This window comes from Balaenoptera ricei, chromosome 17 (genome assembly GCF_028023285.1).
Source record: "Balaenoptera ricei isolate mBalRic1 chromosome 17, mBalRic1.hap2, whole genome shotgun sequence".
NCBI lineage: Eukaryota > Metazoa > Chordata > Mammalia > Artiodactyla > Balaenopteridae > Balaenoptera > Balaenoptera ricei.
Window position 1 is genome coordinate 352,754 of NC_082655.1, and position 16,976 is coordinate 369,729.

At 63.7% G+C, this 16,976-nt stretch overlaps 1 protein-coding gene across 8 annotated transcripts; it reads left to right on the forward strand.

Moving 5' to 3' along the window:
* Positions 1-658: 658 nt before the first annotated feature.
* Positions 659-13,283, forward strand: ZFTRAF1 (zinc finger TRAF-type containing 1). 8 transcript variants are annotated; one of them, XM_059902387.1, is made up of 6 exons: positions 1,148-1,223; positions 4,505-4,632; positions 4,999-5,135; positions 9,866-10,104; positions 10,722-10,933; positions 12,512-13,283. In XM_059902387.1, the coding sequence occupies exons 4-6, from the start codon at positions 9,884-9,886 to the stop codon at positions 12,901-12,903; spliced, it is 825 nt and encodes a 274-aa protein (XP_059758370.1). In that variant the 5' UTR covers positions 1,148-1,223; positions 4,505-4,632; positions 4,999-5,135; positions 9,866-9,883; the 3' UTR covers positions 12,904-13,283. The 8 variants fall into 8 exon arrangements, with proteins under 8 accessions (XP_059758367.1, XP_059758368.1, XP_059758370.1 ...); XM_059902388.1 differs by lacking the exon at positions 1,148-1,223 and adding an exon at positions 2,811-3,725; XM_059902384.1 differs by lacking the exons at positions 4,505-4,632; positions 4,999-5,135 and having other exon boundaries at positions 659-1,223.
* The last annotated feature ends 3,693 nt before the right edge of the window (positions 13,284-16,976 follow it).

Consider the following 16,976-nt stretch of genomic DNA (forward strand, 5'->3'; position numbering starts at 1 on the left):
AGGGCCGTACCACAGCTGTTCCCGGAAATGTACATCCCCTCCCAGGGCTGACTCGACCTCTACCCGTTTGCCCACCGGCCTGTGCGAGGCAAGTCCTGATTTCCTAAGACCCTCGCTTTCCTCAGCGGACCCCTCTTCAGCTCCCAACCCCAGGGTTATGAAACGGGATTGGGCAGAGCAGTGGGTTAGATTCCGGGTCCAGAGTCCTCCCTTGGGGAGTGCCTGCACTCGCGTCCTGTGGAAGCACATCTCTTCCCGCACAGGAGGGAGAGGTGGCCGGCAGTTTCTCGCTCCGGCCAGCCAAGCCAGAGCCCCGCGCACGCTAGCCTGGGTGTCCGGGGACAAAGGCGCAGGCACATCTGGACGTGGGGGTCCAAGGTTGCCCTCCGTTCCGGGGCACCCAAGGCGTGTGGTCGCGGGCCAGACTGGCGGGGAGCACCGCGCTCACCCCTGACGCCAGGACTATTCGAGCCCCAAAGATCGCCCCTCAGCGGGTCGCCCGGGGCCCCGCCCACCTTATGCAGGGGCGGGCTCTCGCGCGCCCATTGGTTCTGGCCGTCGCGCTGTCTCCCCGAACGGCCCTCCCATTGGCCTCGCTCGGCTCACGTGATTGAGAGAACAAGGGGGCGTAGGCGGTGGCAGGGGGGATCGCACAGGGAAAACAAAGATGGCGGCCGCGCCGGGGTCGGTGGCCGCGGCGGCTGCGGGGCGACGCGCGGGCCGAACCCACTGAGGCGGCGGCGCAGGGAGCGGGGCTGCGGGGTCGCGGCGGCGGCGGCGAGAGGGCGGAGGGAGTGCGCGGCGCCCCTAACCTCCAGCCGCGGGAGCGCGCCGGCACCCGCCCGCCGGGCCGGCCGGCCGCGATGTCCGGCGCCGAGGAGGCCGGCGGGGGCGGCCCGGCCGCGGGGCCTGCCGGTGCCGTGCCGGCCGGGGCCGGGGCCGGGGTCGGGGCCGGGGCCGGAGCGTCTGCGGGGCCGGCGGCGGCGCTGGGCGAGGCGGCGGGGCCCGGGGTCCCAGACGAGGCGGGCCTGGCCAGCGCCCGGCAGTTGCAGGAGGCGGCGGGCGACCCCGATGCGCCGCCCAAGAAGCGGCTACGGGCGGCCGAGACGGCCGAGGCGGCGGCGGCGGCGGCGGCGGCGGGCAGCGGGAAGCTGGAGGAGCGGCTCTACTCGGTTCTGTGCTGCACGGTCTGCCTGGACCTGCCCAAGGCCTCCGTGTACCAGGTAGGGCCGCCGGCCAGACCCGGCTCGGCTCCAGCCCCGCCGCGGCCGGCCCCCCGGCACCGCGTCTCCTCGGAGGCCAGGCCAGAGCCCTGGGGCCCAGAGGTGGGACTCTGGCGCCTGTTCGGAAGCTCCTCATTCTCGTCCTCTGGGAACTTTCCTGTTTCGTGCTCTGAACCTCCTTTTTTCTCTCGTTGTGACTGCCCTTATTTCCTGATGGGAATCTCCTGTCTCCCACTTGGACGCCCCTTTTCTTTCCAGATTCCCCTGTTGCCCCTTTCTCAGCACTCCTCAGCCCACCCTCAAGCTGACCCCAGAGAAAGCTGGCGACAGATGCCCGTGCTCCTCCCCACTTCTGAGCCTGCTCTGCGCAGCCCTGAGCTCCCTGGGCTCCGGGAGTCCCTGGTCTTTGCTCTTCCTCAAGTGTTTCTGCTCAGTTCTTTTGCAGACACACCCCCCCAAACCTGTTCTCCTGCTCATCCTGTATCCCTTTACCCTTTGGTGTGGAAGAATCCCCTTCCCTTGTCACTTCTTTTTGGGAAGAAAGTTGAGAAGGGAGGGGCTCACCTCTTTGCCTTCCCCCACCCCTTCCCCTCATTCCTGGTCCGGATGAACTGCCCACATCAAGCCCCACAGCCTGGGTCTCTTCTCCAGCCCCAGCCCCCGCCCCAGCCCAATCCAGTGCCTTCTGGACATGCTGTGCCTCAGGCTGGGCTCCTACCACATCCCACCTCACCCACACCAGGCCTGGCTTCCTAGGCTACTGGTGCTCCAGGAGGTCTGTCCACTTCCCTTCTGTCTGAATAGCCAGCCTGGTGGCTGGACTCAGAGTCCTTAACCCGCTCAGGGCTGCCAGAGAGGGTACTTAGCCCAGGGGTTCTCACTCGTGCACCCCGTAGCAGCAGGGTCACACTCTGGTCCCAGGGTCACTGCGCAGCGTTCTGCTTTCTCCATTGTGTGTCTCTCCACGTCAACCCCCATCTCTGATTACCCCCACACCCCCAGCCCCTTTGAGGAATGAAACAGGTACCCTGTCACCTTTGTTTGCATTTACAGGAGCTGGACGTGGCCGATGGGGCCTCATCCCCCTGCTTACGCTCAGAGTGAGGGCTGTGGTGCGAGGGCCATTTTTGTAGTAAACAGTGCAGGCTAGTCTGAATTGCCATTTCCCCAGCCTCTGGATCTCCAGATCCTTCCTGCTCTGGCATGAGTTTGCTTTGGAGGATCCCAGTGTGCCTGGGTGATGGAGAGAGAAGAGGCATTGGTGGGGAAGTGGGTTGAGTTCCTTGGGGAGAGGACACTGGCTTTCAACCCACCCTCCTGGGCTTTGGGAAGCTCCTGGCCAGAGGCCCTAGCTCAGGAGTACCACAGGCCTCCTGGCCCAGTGCAAATTGGGGTAGCACTTCTCATAACCGCCTCAGCCTTGGGGGTGCACCTCAGGCCTTGTCCTTTCTCTGGCCTTTTTTGCTTGCCTACGACCTTTTGATCCTCCCAAAAGCACTCTTCCTTCGTTGGGCCTTGAGTGAGAGTCTAGGAAGCCAAGCCAATGGTGGGGGGGGGGGGGTCCCAGGGGGATTAGAGGGTTCCTCATCTCTCCTCGTGTGAGTGGGCTGGAGATGGACCTGGCATGAAAACAGGCCATGTGGTGCCAGCTCTGGGTCCACTCAGCACAGAGAGCTGCATTTCTGCCTCTGGCCGGAGCTGCTGGTGACCGGGCCTCTGAGCCTGGCTGCTTCAAACCGGCCCGCACCGTGCTGGGAGCTGAGCTCTGGGCCGGCAGGAGGCAGGTGGCGGAGCAGCTCTGATGGGGAATGAAGGCTCTGGGCCACCTGGCCTGTGGCCTTCCCCGTGGCCTAGTGGGCTCTGCTCAGTGGCTTCCCTGGGAACGGGCCCGCTGAGTGAGGAGAGCCCACCAGTGCTCAGCTGTGGGTTTTGGCACCAGCCCTCTGCCCCACCTTCATTCTCCCCAAGTGACACCCGGGCCTTGGCAGGGAGTTGATTCCCTCTCATCTCTAGAGGCTGGGAGAAAGCTTTAGAGCGTGTGATCAGTGGGAGAGCCCTTGGCCCTAGAAGGGTTGGCTGGAACCCTGCCACGGGTCAGAACTCGCTTTGGCTGCTGGGAGACCTGCAGTGTGATGGGGGCCCGTGGGGCACGGATGCACAGCCGTGCCCACCCTGGAGCCTGGGGTGTGAGGGGCCCGAGGGAAGGCTTCTTGGTGACTCCTTGCTGCGTGCAGTGGTCCGCATTACCCTCACAGCCACCCTGGATGGGGACATTTATTTGGGTGGGTGGGGATCGAGATGGGCCTGGAGGCCCGCCCGATTGCCTGGTTGGCATCAGAGCTGGGTTTGCTCCCAGGATGATTTGGTCAAGGACAGCATAGGTTCCACATGCGCTGCCTTGAAATGAGGACGCAGAGCTCTACGTGTCCCTGGTTGGGGCCCACTGCTCGCCAACGCTTCTGGGCCTGGGCTCAGCCCCTCCACTTCTGCTGGCCTTCTTTGGTGAGTCACGTTGATGGGCTGTCTCTGGTGGACCTGCCTCAGGCATGTGGTATGTTTTGCTCTCTGTTCCTATAGGCAACGTTTTGTCTGACCCCACCAGGATACGTGGTTCGGGGCAAGCACCAGCAGTGCTACGCATCTGAGGGCTGTTTCAGATGGTACCCAGTTCTGGGGTGAGGAGAAGAGCCAGTGACCATGCTGAGCCCTGCATGCTGTGCCTGGCACTGGGGCAGCAGGGGCGTCTCCATGGGCCTCTGGATGTGGCTGGGTGCGCAGTAACTCGAGAGCTTGCTCTCCGGCCAGCAGCCCCTACCTCCGTGCCTCTGGGGAAGCCTGGGTGGTGGTGAGAGCAGACACGGGCTGCACGGTTAGGCTTGGTCACCTGCTCCCTGATCCGAGCCCCACAGTGTCGGCTCCGCCATGGGTCCAGTACATCACACCACCTGGGTTGGGATTCTTGCTCTGGTGTCAGACCAGGGCACTCATGCAAATGGTTCTCACCGTGACCTGCGTTAGGTCAGGTCAGGTCAGGGCTGCAGCTGGTGCGGCAGGTGCTGGCTTTGATGTTCTCCGTGTGGGTGTTAGGTGTATTCTTGGTGACTGGCCTGACAAGGTGTGCAGCTGCCTTCCGGGGTCCTGGGTGGGCACGACAGCGGGCAACCAGGTAGGGATAGGAGGGCCGGGGATGCAGCAGTGACGTGCACATAGGAGCTCTGTGTTGGAGCCGGCAACGGGCAGCTGTGCTGGCACCTGCTCTGAATGCAGCCCTGTGGCCCCAGGGCGACGTGACCTGGGTCGTCTGCCTTCTTTGGGGGAAACACAGGCTCAGTGGGTGGTGCCTGGATCGTTGCAGCCACAGCCTGATCCCTGACCCCACCTGGGACTCTCCTCCAGCCCTTCACACAAGGTAGGCCTGGCCCTGACCCCGCTAATGTCAGCTGAGGCCCTGAGCCTCAGACCAACATCTGGAGGGAGGGGCCGCAGAGCTCTCCCACCCCAACTTGGTTCTCAGCCAGGAAAGCTCCTGTGACCCCCACTGGGGTGGAGGAGTAGTCAGGGGGCCTTTGTCACGGTATGTGGCACCAACTGGCCTTCTGGCCCCTTTGCCCACTGCTCCCGCCTCAGACTTGAGCCCCGCCCCTTCAGCCCATTGCTCTCATGCCCCTGCTGCCGGGGTGCCCTCTCCCGTCCCTGCCCCTGCCCACTCCTGCTCCTCGTGGGCCCCACTGAGGCAGCACCCCTGCACCGAGGTCGTCTTCTCTCCCTGCTACAGGATGCCTGTCCCGCCCCACCTGCCTGGGCACCTGACGCCGTCTGTCCTGTGGGAGGAGTGAGGGTGTCCTGCTGCGCTTCCTGTGCCCGCCAGACTCGGCTCAGCCCACCTGGCTTGGTTACCTCGTTGGCAGCCATGTGGGTAAAAGGCCCGGGAAGCAGGGGTGGCTCCATCTCTGCCTGTGTCCTGGCCAATGTGGGTACCCGCCTTGGGGAGCTTCCAAGTGCGCCGGCTTGGCATCTGTCGACCTGCCTGGTGCTGCAGACTCTGTTCAAGGTGATGTTTAAGGAATCTCTAATGGGGCTGCCCACCCACATGGCCTGGGATCCTCTTCCCCAGCTCCAAGACTATGGCTGGCTCATGCTTTGAGAAAAAAGCTTTGAAAATATGTCTGCATAGCTATCCAAGACAAGGGCAGAGGGAAGAGCAAGTTTCTGGACTCTGACGAGATGAGAAATTGTGCTCTTTGTAGTGGTTGTTTGCCATTTGAGTTACCTTTTGATCCAGGCAGCACTTGGGTTCTGAGCAAGAGCCTGACTGCAGGTTTGACTGATCCCCACCCAAGTCCCCGAGTCTCGGGGTGCTGTGACATCAGGAACTGCTGGCCCAAAACTTCAAACCCAAAACCTGGTGGAAGGTTGTAGCCCTGGCTTCCCCTGAGACAGTTGTGCGTCTCAGACCCTGCATGGTCCCTTCCAGGCCCCTTGACGAAAGAGGTCAAGGAAACCTCAGGCCGAGTGTGCAGGGGTGTGGGGTGCCGTGAGACCCTGCTGGGCCTGGTGAAGGGGGGCCTCCAGCTGGGCTGAGGGGCACTTTGGGGGTGGGTACCCTCCGCTGTGCTTTGGAGATTGGGCTGCTCACATGAGTCTGGGTGCTGAGCCTTCCTTTAGTGGTAAAGAGCGGAGTTTGGGGGGCACCCCAGGGTTTGAGGGGACTGTGGACTCCAGGCCTAAAAGGCCTGCTGATTGAGGACTTGGCCCCCAGAAGCTGGGGGGCATTTTCTAAGACCTGCTATTGTCCCAAGGCCCAGGGGCCAGGGCTCCTCCTCAAGAGTCCGGACGGTTCCTTCAGCTCCCCCAGGGGGAAGCTGGTTCAGATAGAGGCCCCGGCCTGCATGGCCTGGGTGCCCTGGGCAGGCAGGGGGAGGGGCTGCTGGGCGACATCCTGGGGGCAGGGACAAATGCCCACTTTTGGGCCATTGCAGAGGGGCTTGGGCTGAGGCACAACTTGGTAGGGTTGGGGAACCCAGGGGTGAGAGAGGGAGAGGGGGTTTTGTTGAAATCACAGGCTTGTGCCTGGAGTCCTTCCTGAGGCTTTCCGGGCAGGGGCTGCATGAGGGGCTAGCTGGGTTCTGCTGGGTGATGAGTGTGGTGCCAGGCATTAGTTCTTTGGCCACTGTGTGTCGCACTGGTGGTCCTATCCTACCTCTTCAGTGCGTAATAAGGCCAGTCCTGTCCTCGTTGCCTTTTTTTTGGCTGCGCCATGTGGCCTGCGGAATCTTAGTTCCCCGACCAGGGATCGAACCCGTGCCCCCTGCAGTAGAAGCGCGGAGTCTTAACCACCGGACCGCCAGGGAAGTCCCCTTGTTGTCTTTTTTTTTTTTTTTTTTTTTAATTTGGTTGGGCTGGGTCTTGGTTGTGGCAGGCGGGCTCCTTAGTTGTGGTTTGTGGGCTCCTTAGTTGCGGCTCGCCGGCTCCTTAGTTGAAGCACGTGGGCTCCTTAGTTGCGGCTCGCGGTCTCCTTTGCTGTGGCATGCGAACTCTTAGTTGCAGCATGCATGTGGGATCTAGTTCCCTGACCCAGGCTCCCTGCATTGGGAGCACGGAGTCTTATCCATTGTGTTATCAGGGAAGTACCTCCCCGCCCCTTGTTGTCTTTTGTGCCGGAGAAAATTGAGGCCCAGAGAAGGATGTGACCAGCCTCAGAGCATACTGCTGGTGACCTGTGGGGTCTGGCCAGCATCTGTCCTGGGAGGGCCTGGGAGGCCCTACAAGGTCCTGGGTTGTGGAGCCCCCTCCGTAGCCCTCCCTGTCTCTAGGGTCTTCCTGGCAGGTGGTGGGAAGGCAGCCCATCCTGGGCACTGCAGGAACTGCTCCTTGGAACTGCCCAAGCTCTCGGGGGCTTGGCCCTGGCACGTAGTGTGGGGCACTCCGACTGCCCTGGCTTGTGCTGTCTGTCAGAGGCTTGGCATATGGCCAACGCTGTGCTGAGCCCTCTGGGGCCCAGCTTCTGGATGGGCAAACTGGGGCAGGTACAGTCCAGCCCGACCACCGCAGAGGCCCTGGGCCAGGCCTGCGTGCAGAGTTAGGTCTCGCTCTGGAGGCCGAGGGGGAGCCTGGCTGGTGGGGAGGGCTCTGGAGCATGGTGACTGTCCTGCTGTGGACAGACCGCCTGGGCTGGGTAGGTGCCGGGGCCAAGGCTGGCCACCTGCTGGCCACCCAGAGAGCGCCCCTAGGGTGGCCGGTAAGGGACTAGCCACGTGTGGCCGTTGGCTTGCCCCTTGGCAGGCCGGCAGCACTTGGAGCGCCTTGCTGGTTAGCCGCGTTCCGATTCAGAGCTGAGCGGTTAGGGCTGCAGGGGCAGCGCCCCCGCCTCCCCAGAGCCCAACAGAGGGCAGGTGCCCTAGTACCTGAGCCTGTGTTGGGTCTGGAGGCTCCGGGAGGGTGGGATGGGGACTGGCCCTGGAGCCTGGGAACTCCTGCGGCCCCCAGGTTCTGAGGCGAGGCCTGCCGGGGGGCGCGCAGGCCACCCCCTCCGCTCCAGAGCAGGGGGCTTCCAGGGCGGCGCTGGGAGCGAGCAGTCACACAGCCGGCAGCCTCGGGTCCCTCAGGAAGTCCCAGGACTCCATCCCGAGTCGCTCGCCTGCAGGCCCACGCCCTGGCTGGGCCACCGGAGACAGAGGAGAAGCCCGCTGGGTTGGGCCCAGCAGCGACTGTTGCTCTCTGCTGAGGCCCTCGGGCCCTGCCTTGGGGCACCTAGAACCAGAGCCGCGCAGAGCGGTGCGGGGTCCCCAGGCCTTCCTGGCTTCCTCACTGGGGTGCTAGGCAGCGGCTGGGACTTCAGCAAGCCCGGTGCTTCCTTGTCTGGCCTCACTTCCGGGGGCCCTGCAGCTTCTTCCTCCCATGACTGAGTGGTCAGGTCGCCATGTACTGCTTCCTCTCTGCCTTCTAGAAGCCACAGCGACCCTCTCCCTGGGGCTGTGGCACGGTGAAGCCAGGCCCTCTTGGGCTCAGGCCCTTGGCGGGGCTTTGAGAACACGTGTGACCTGGGCTCTTGGTCTGAGCTTCCCACAGGGTGGCAGCAGCCTACGGTGCCGTGTCCCCCTACCCTCTCCTCCACTCATCGCGTCTCTGGCTTCTCCACTGACCCCGGGCGGTGGACGGGTCAGACTGCTTTTCCTCCCTGGCCGCTCTCGGGACCAGCCTCGCTCCACGACCCCCAGCCAGGCTGTGTGTCCAGAGAAGGCGCTGGCCGGCCCCTGCCAGCCCCCTCCTCGTCTCGCACATCTTAACTTTTGACCTGACTTAGAAATTGAGATTTGAGTGCAGCTGATCTAGGGTGCTTGTGTGGACCTGGATCCTGTGACTGAGGCCTTTGTCCCCGGCCCCCGCATCGGTCCTCAGCACATAGGTCCCATCGCTCACTGGACCCCAAGCATGACCCACAGGCGCTGAGAGCTCACTCAGCCTCTTGCAGCCCTCAGCTCAGGGTGCACGGACCCCTGGTGTTTACCGAGGACCCCATCGTGTGCAGGCGTGGCTTGGCAGTGGCCCTGTGAGTCCCTCTACCACACTGGATCCCAGTCGCAAAAGGGTCCTGGGCCCCAAGGAAGCCTGTGGAAGCACTGCCTGCCCACTTGCCCTCAGCTACTGGGCGTCTCCCAATGGAGATAGGTGCCCTCGGGTGAGGGGGCCCACACTCTCACCAGTGTTCCCCGGGCTCCAAGACTGCCGTGTCTGCCCTGGAGGACACAGCTTGTCTGCTCTTGCACCTCTGGTTCCCGTGTGGGCCTCTCCTCCCCCAACCCCGTGAGCCCCTGCAGGCCCAGGCCCATAGCCTGCCGTGTGTCTCAAGGGCACCAAGTGGGTGCTCAGGAGGTGTGTGGAGCCGGTGATGGAGCCGAGGTAGCTGAGCCGGCAGCCCACTGTTCACACGCCAGGACCCCCGGCAGGGAGGGGCAGGTCGCCGACGGCATCGTCTGCGCCTTGGATCCGCAGGCTCAGCCAGGGAGGGGCCTGGCTCCTAGGCCCAAAGCCAGCAACGCTCCTGCGGATGCACACTGCCCACGTGCCCTGTCCTGGGCCAAGTGGGCCTCCCCGCCCGCCACGGCTCTGTGCCACCGGCCCTTGGGAAGGTCCCCTCCAGGTAGCCAGCCCCACTGGGCGGGTGGCAGCTGCCTCCTCACCTGTGCAGGCCCAGGAGGCTGGAGTGGCGGGGCCAGGCTGAGGGTGCAGCTGCCTCGGCGTGGGCAGCTGGCCGAGAGCCCGCGTTCCGTGGGCGTCCCTGAATCAGGCCCTGTGGTGGACTTTGGGGACAGTCTCCAGCCCCTGGATGGGAAAAGCCCCCGTGTGGCCCACCCAGTGCCCGCTGGCGGGCCACCACAGTGAAGAGCCCGAACCTCTGCTGCCCATGAGGGCCACCTCGAGACCCGCCCTCTCCATGGGGACCCTGCTGGCCGCGTGCACGGGGCTCCGGGAGGACAGCCTGGCCCTCCCTCGGGAGTGGGAGTGGCAGCCTGTGCTTGTCGGGCAGCAGCCTGCCCACGGCCCCTGCACCGCAGCCCCTGGGAGGGGCCGGCAGTGGGGCGGGCGCGCGTCTGCGCGGTCCCGCAGGTCCGTGAGCTTCATCTCCCTTTCCTTCTCCGCAGTGTACTAATGGTCACTTGATGTGCGCTGGCTGTTTTATCCACCTACTAGCAGATGCCCGGCTGAAGGAGGAGCAAGCCACGTGCCCCAACTGTCGTTGCGAGATCAGTAAGAGCCTCTGCTGCCGCAACCTGGCCGTGGAGAAGGCCGTGAGCGAGCTGCCCTCTGAGTGTGGCTTCTGCCTGTGCCAGTTCCCCCGCTCCCTCCTGGAGAGGCACCAGAAAGAGGAGTGCCAGGACAGGTAAGCACCTGGGCTGGCTGGCCTGCCTGCCGGGGGCTTGGCTCCACACACGCCGCCCGGCGGCGACCTCACAGGGTCGGGTCAGTGCAAAGCTGCTCAGGGCCCAGGCCGTGGAGGGGGTGGGCGGGAGGCTCCACAGACTGGGGGGCTTAGATCTGCAACTGGAAGCGTCTGAATGTTACCCTGGCCCTCCAGGGTTCTTTGTGGCTGTGTGGTGCCTTCTTTCTTAGAGACTGTCCATGGTGTCCCTGGGCCAGGAAAGTGTGGCCAGCACAGGGGCTCTGGGAGCGCAGCGTGATGGTGGCACTGGCACCCCAATCCCCCCCTCCAGGGGGCCAGGCTGCCGAGCCTCCCCTGGAGTGAAGCCACGCGGGGCCCAGGACCGTTGTGGAGAGAGGCCCCGTGGCAGTGGGTGTAGGGGGTATGCATACGCACAGCTCACACATGCCCTGCTCCTTCTCAGGCTCTCATGCACTCTGACCCCTTCCTGAGGGCCGGCATGTGGGGAATATGTCCTTCAGGGAGTGGTTTGTGTGAGCAGGGCTGGTTGGAGGCCCACTGGCACAGCCACCTTCTACGGGGCGCGGGTGTGACCGCAGTGCTCGCCTCCTCCCCAGGGTGACGCAGTGCAAGTACAAGCGTATCGGCTGCCCATGGCACGGCCCTTTCCACGAGCTGACAGTGCACGAGGCCGCGTGTGCCCACCCAACCAAGACGGGCAATGAGCTGATGGAGATCCTGGACGAGATGGACCAGAGCCACCGCAAGGAGATGCAGCTCTACAACAGCATCTTCAGCCTGCTCAGCTTCGAGAAGATCGGCTACACAGGTGAGGCGCCCTGCTGACCGCTGCATGCCACACAGGCTGGGGGTGGGGCCGGCGGCCGGGAGCTGGGGGAGCCATGGGGTCTGGGCAGTGGCACAGGCTGCACCAGATGGCCAGGCTCTGGACAAGCTCCTGGTGAATGGGAGGACATCTAAGGGAGAAGAGGGGCCGGGCAGGACCCTGGAGGCACCTGCATGGCTCTCACAGAGGCCCTTCCCACCTGTCCTCCCCACCCCGGCCCTGCTACCCCAGCAAAGTGGTGTCCTCACCGCGTGGGGCTGCACAACCTTGGGACAGTTGGGGTCTAACCGGAAGGTGGGTGTGTCTTGGTGGGGGGTCTGGGAGCTGAGGGCCTGCCCTGCGGAGCCAGGGGCAAGAAGAGCACTCGTCATGTGAGGTCCTACCTGCAGGCGGTTACTGCAGTGGCCACGGGCTTCCTGAGGCCAGCGAGAAGATGGTCAGGGCCGGGGCTCCAGAACGAGCTGAGGGTGCCTGACTCAAGCTGCAGAGCTGGGAGTGGATGCCCAGGGATGGGCAGGCTGGACTGCACTCAGGCCCGCTGGATCTCCTGGGCTCTCCTGGCCACCGCCACTGCCTCTGGACACTCTGGGGAGCAGAAGTCAGGCCAGAGCCTGGTCTAGACACACACAATAGCAAGAAGCCCCTGCTGTCGCTGGAGCTGCTGGGGGTACTCTGGCCCTATACTGCCCGGCCCACGCCAGGCGGCTGGCCCAGAGCGCCGAGGGCAGTCACAGGCAGCCAGTCAGACCGTGCTGCCTGGACTGGACCTGGCTAGGTGTAGGCCTGTGGAGGCCCAGAAGGCCGAGGGCCGGGGTCTCAGCAGAAGAAGACCACGGCCGCTGGTTAGTCGTAGCCTCAGCTGCCCCGGTGGGCACTGTGTCACAAACAGTCCAGGCCAGGCCTGGAGAGTCTGGGTGGACCGAGGCGTCGTGACTGCAGCCGTGGCCGGGCAGGGAGGATTGGCCACCTCTGTGGAGGGACTCGCCAGCCGTGGGCCACGGGCTCTGCTGAGAGAACTGTGTGATGGCAGTCGCCCACTGACCGATGGGCCCTTCGGCCGGCCAGCAGAGCCCAGCACCAGCCATGCGATGGCACTCCACCTCGAGGCCCAACACGCCAGCCCGGCCGCCGGCTTTTCCGGCAGCTCTGTATCGGAACCAATAAAGTACACTTGTTCACAGAACTGCATCCTGTCTGTGTGTCTGCTTACCCCGGCCCCCTGGGCGGGGCCTCTCCCTCTGCTGGGCCCTGGGGAAGGGTGAGGAGGGAGGCCTCACCTGACCTGGGGGTCAGGCGGGGCTGGCCGTTCACCTTTCGCAGCCTCTGGACTCCCTGCCGCTAACGCGTGTCACTTCTGTTCGTAGTTGTTTCCCCAAAGCTTGCGTGCGCCTCCGTTTGCCATAATTGCATTTGATTTGCCTTGTGACAAGTAGAGCCCGCTGTGTCCTGGTAAGTTGCCTTCCTCCCTGGCCGAGCCCGTGTCCTCGGCCGGCTGGGAAGGCGCTGCCCCTGGCCCTGCCTGCTCTGACCGCCGGCTCCCCGGCCTGTCTGTCTCCACAGAGGTCCAGTTCCGGCCGTACCGCACGGACGACTTCATCACGCGCCTGTACTATGAGACGCCGCGGTTCACGGTGCTGAACCAGACGTGGGTCCTGAAGGCGCGCGTGAACGACTCAGAGCGCAACCCCAACCTGTCGTGCAAGCGCACGCTGTCCTTCCAGCTCCTCCTCAAGAGCAAGGTAACGGCGCCCCTGGAGTGCTCTTTCCTGCTGCTCAAGGGCCCGTACGACGACGTGAAGATCAGTCCTGTCATCTACCACTTTGTCTTCACCAATGAGAGCAACGAGACGGACTACGTGCCGCTGCCCATCGTCGACTCCGTGGAGTGCAACAAGCTGCTGGCCGCCAAGAACATCAACCTGCGGCTCTTCCTGTTCCAGATACAGAAGTAGGCAGCCCCGAGGCACTGCCCACGCCTGCCCGGCAGCGGCTTCACGGCGCCATTGCCCATCTCAGCCAAGAAGGAAGAGGAACAGAAGCGAACACTGGGACGTCTGCATGCGTGTGCGAAGGCGGGAGCGCCCCTCTCGCCCTCTGCCCCACCTCCCCTGTCCCGGGCGCTGGAGGCCGGGCCACCGCAGAGGAGACGCTGCTCGGGGACCCAGGGGGCGCGGCGCAGCACGGCAGCCTGGCCCCGGCCCCTACCGCGCAGCGGGCCACACGCCTGCTCTGGGCCGCACATGGGGCTGCGCATGGCCCCTGGGCCGGGCTCGGGGGCGCTGACCTCAGACGGCATATTTGATTGCAATTAAAAAGGCACCCTTGTTTCCTACTTTCTGTTTTGTTCGAGGGGAAGGCGTGGCTGTAATTGGACAGAATGGGGTCTTCGGTTTGGCCAAGGGTCAGAGCCCGCCCATCCCTGTGACTGCACCTTCACGTGCCCCGCCCCAGGAGAGACTTGGAGTCGCTGCCCCCTCTGTCACAGGCCTGGGCAGGGGAACGGGCGGGGTCGGGGCTCTCACTAGCTCCAGCACATCCCACCCCCAGCCGCTCCAGGGAGGCAGGACTTGGCCACCAGGGCTCAGCAGACGTTTCGGAATGCAGGGTGATTTTCTGTCTCTTCCCAGGGAAAAAATTAAACCCTTTACAGGCTCTTCTACAAGTTATGCAAATTGAGCAAGAGGGAATCTATCTTCTGTATTCAGCCTTAAGGACTCAGTGTCCCCAGGCTGTGAGGAGAGTCCTGGGGTCTGCCGGCGGTGAGCAGTCCTGGCTGTGTGAGGGTCTGAGTGGTCCAGCTGCCCCTCTGCTGCTCTCAGGGACCAGCTGCTGGCCCTGCATCCAGGGCTCTGCGTGGAAGTCAGCGCTGGGCAGTGTGGTTTCTCACCCGAGGAAGGTGGGCCCCACGAGGTCCTGCAGTCCTGCCCCATAGCTGCGGTGAGCGGGCCCAAGTGCAGGCCTCACAGGGGGAAGGAGACCTGCCTGGGGATCCCGGGACCCTGGGACCTACTGGGAAAGGGAGAGCTCCGGCCCCTGCTTAGGAGACAAGGCTCTTCTGCAATAGTTTCTCGTTGCTTCAATACCAAAGAACTGTTTGCTTCGCCCCCCAGCCAGGCCCACCCCCGTGCTCAGAGCAGCCCCTGCCGGCCTGGCCCCCTATTGCCTGGGCCCTGCAGGCTCAGTGGGCAGGGCCTCCCTGGCCTGTCTCTGGGGGCTCCTTTCTCTCCTGGCCCTCGAGGTGGGGAGCTGAGAAGGGGAGTGAAGGAGCTATGGGGTACAGCTCGAGCCTCAGCCAGTTCCTAGTGGACGAAGCAGCCCTCCCAGGCTGGCGGGGCCCCTGTTCCCCACCCAGGGCATGGGGCTGGCGGGGGTCCCATCCTGCAAGGCCGACTCAGCCTGGCTTGCCCTCCACAAAGAAAGACCCCACTCCAGCCCCAGCCCATCCTTGTGGGCATCTGACCCAGGCACACCCTGGTGTTGTCCCACTGCCCTCCGGGGCTGCCCCTGCCTGCCTGTAGGCGCAGAGGATGACATTCACGTCAACACGGGCCAGGTCTCCTGTCACCCTATTGGGTCTCTTGGGGATGGACACCCTGTCAATTCCAAAGTGACCATATTGTGAGGGGGGCCAGGACAGGGGTGGGTTTGCCTGGTCCGTGTGTGTCTGGGTGCCTGTGTGAGATTGAGGAAGCGGAGGGGCGGGCCCCCAGCAGCTCTCCTGGATGGGGCATGTGAAGGTGTGTGGCCGCCACAGAGGGCCAGGCAGGAGGAGGACACCACTGGGGCTGGGCTGGCAGACCTGTTGGGGTTGGTGGTGGTGGACAGGAGGGGCTGCGCTCTGCAGCACCAGGGTCAGAGTTCAGCTGCTGGAACACACGGCTGGGGGCACATGGCCCTCGAGTTCCAGCTGCCCAAGTGAGTGCGTGGGAGTGGGCTGGCACCCAGGCAAGGCCCTCCCTGCAGGGGTGTGGGTCTGGGGGGGCCCAAGAAGACTGCTAATCCACCAACACGGCCCTGCCCTGTGACAGTCATCTCAGCAGCTGAGCCTTACAGCCTGGTGGAGCCGGGCACTTCTGGGACATTGCAGTGCGCTCTTGGCCATCGCTGGAGGCTGGCGCCATAAACCTCCTTGTGTCATCTCACTGGGAGTCACTGGTTTACTGGAGGATGTCCCAGTCCTGTTGTAAGAAAGGAGAAGACACCAGCAGTCTGTCTCCAGGATCCCGGTCCACCTTGGCATCCTGAGCTGGCAAGGGTTGGGGGAGGCCTGGGGGCACAGGTCGAGCCAGCCCCCCTTCCCTTCTCCCACCCCCACACTTCCCTTTAAGCACTACATCTCTCAGTACGCCCGAAGTGAGACATTTACAAAAATAATAAAAATAATTTTCTAAAGAGAGGAGTGAAGAGGTGTTTTTACCGCTGTCGAAAACGACTTAACATATTATGTTGCTTTTGTGATCTGTGTTCTCTTTGGATATTTCTGTATGTAACTACAGTTTTGAAAAAGGTCCAAACCAAGTGTTGTTTGTATTTCCTTACAAGAAGACAGCCTCATGGATGGGCTTCCCTGGGCTCTGATAGCCTCCCAGCCCAGGGGTCAGCTGCTGGCCCCCAGCCTGCAGCCTCCCCACCCCAGGCCTTCAGCTCTTGCTGGCATCCTCATATGCGCATTCTTGTCTGATCAGTGGGGAAGCCAAGGCTAGAGAAGTTGGGTCCTCTCTGAAGGGAGATCAGGCCCCAGGACCTGGGCTGTCCTGTGAATGCTGGTGCTGGAGGGGGAGAGGGTCTCGGGGGAGGTGCCGTCCCACCCGTTCTGCTGAGACAGTCTCTGTTTCCATGGCTTGGCTCCCCCATCCCCACCCTGCTTCTCACTGTGCCCCTTGCACCTCACCAGCCTGCCTGCCAAGCAGCCACCTTGGTTTCAAGGCCTCCTGTCCTGTCTCCTGGGATCCCACGTTGGAGGGAGGGGGAGAGAGCACCACACCCTTCAGGAGGCAAAGAGGAGGCCCTCCTGCTGCTCTTCCAGCTCAGCCTCAGCCTCACCCCTGCAGCTTTCCCTGGACCTGGGGACCAGCCACCCTCCACATCGCTCCCTCCCGGGTAGGCCTTGCTGCCTACCCACTGGCTGAGAATTTTACCCCATTGGGTCTGTTTCCATTTCCATAGGAAATAAAACTGCCCATCTCCCACTCCTTCCGGGCCTCCTCTGGGGACTTTGGGGCGCGAGCCCTGGCACCTAGGGCCCGGGGCCACGCGGCAGGGTGGGGACTGAGAGCCCCGAGGCCCGGCAGGTATTTGGTTCTCGAGGCAGGGGTTGGGGGAAAGGACGGGTACTTAGAGGTCCCCAGGCTCCCCACACCCCCGATCTTCTGCAGCTGAGAGGTTGGTCACAGCGCTCCGAGCCCGGATCCTGCTCCCTTTACCTCTCAGCACAAGACGGTTTTGCAGTTTTAACGAACGCACGCTGAGTTTTCCAGGAATACAAAACTGGCGTGCACACTGAGGAAGCAGGACCGCGCTCGGTTCTTTTTGAAACACACAACCCCCCTCCCGCCGGTAGCAATGGGGGTCGGAGTCCCCACGTGTGACGACTGTGGCGCGTTCAAGGCTGATCCGCAGGTTCTGCGGGGGCGCCTCTGATCATGCCCACAAATCTGAGTGCTCAAGTGCCCGTGGTCTCCGAGGCCTTCCTCTCCTCCCACGCGAGGGCAGTCCGTTCCTCAGGCCAAGTAGCGTGGGTGGGTAGGTTTGCTTGTGTGCGGGATGAGGCAGCACGCGGAGGGAGCCCAGGAGACCCCACCCCAAGGGCGGATGCGGGATGCGGGGTGCGGGGCGGGGCGGGGCGGGGCGGGGGGTGGGGCTCAGCTCGAGGGGAAGACCCAGGAGTCCATGGAGGCGCCCGCCGCTCTTCCGGCCCCGGCGCCAGCCCTACTACAACTACCAGGATGCGTCGGGCGGGTGGACTACACTTCCCGGGATACTCCGCGCCAGGACTGGGCCTGCGCGCTGGGCCTAGGGGTGGGGC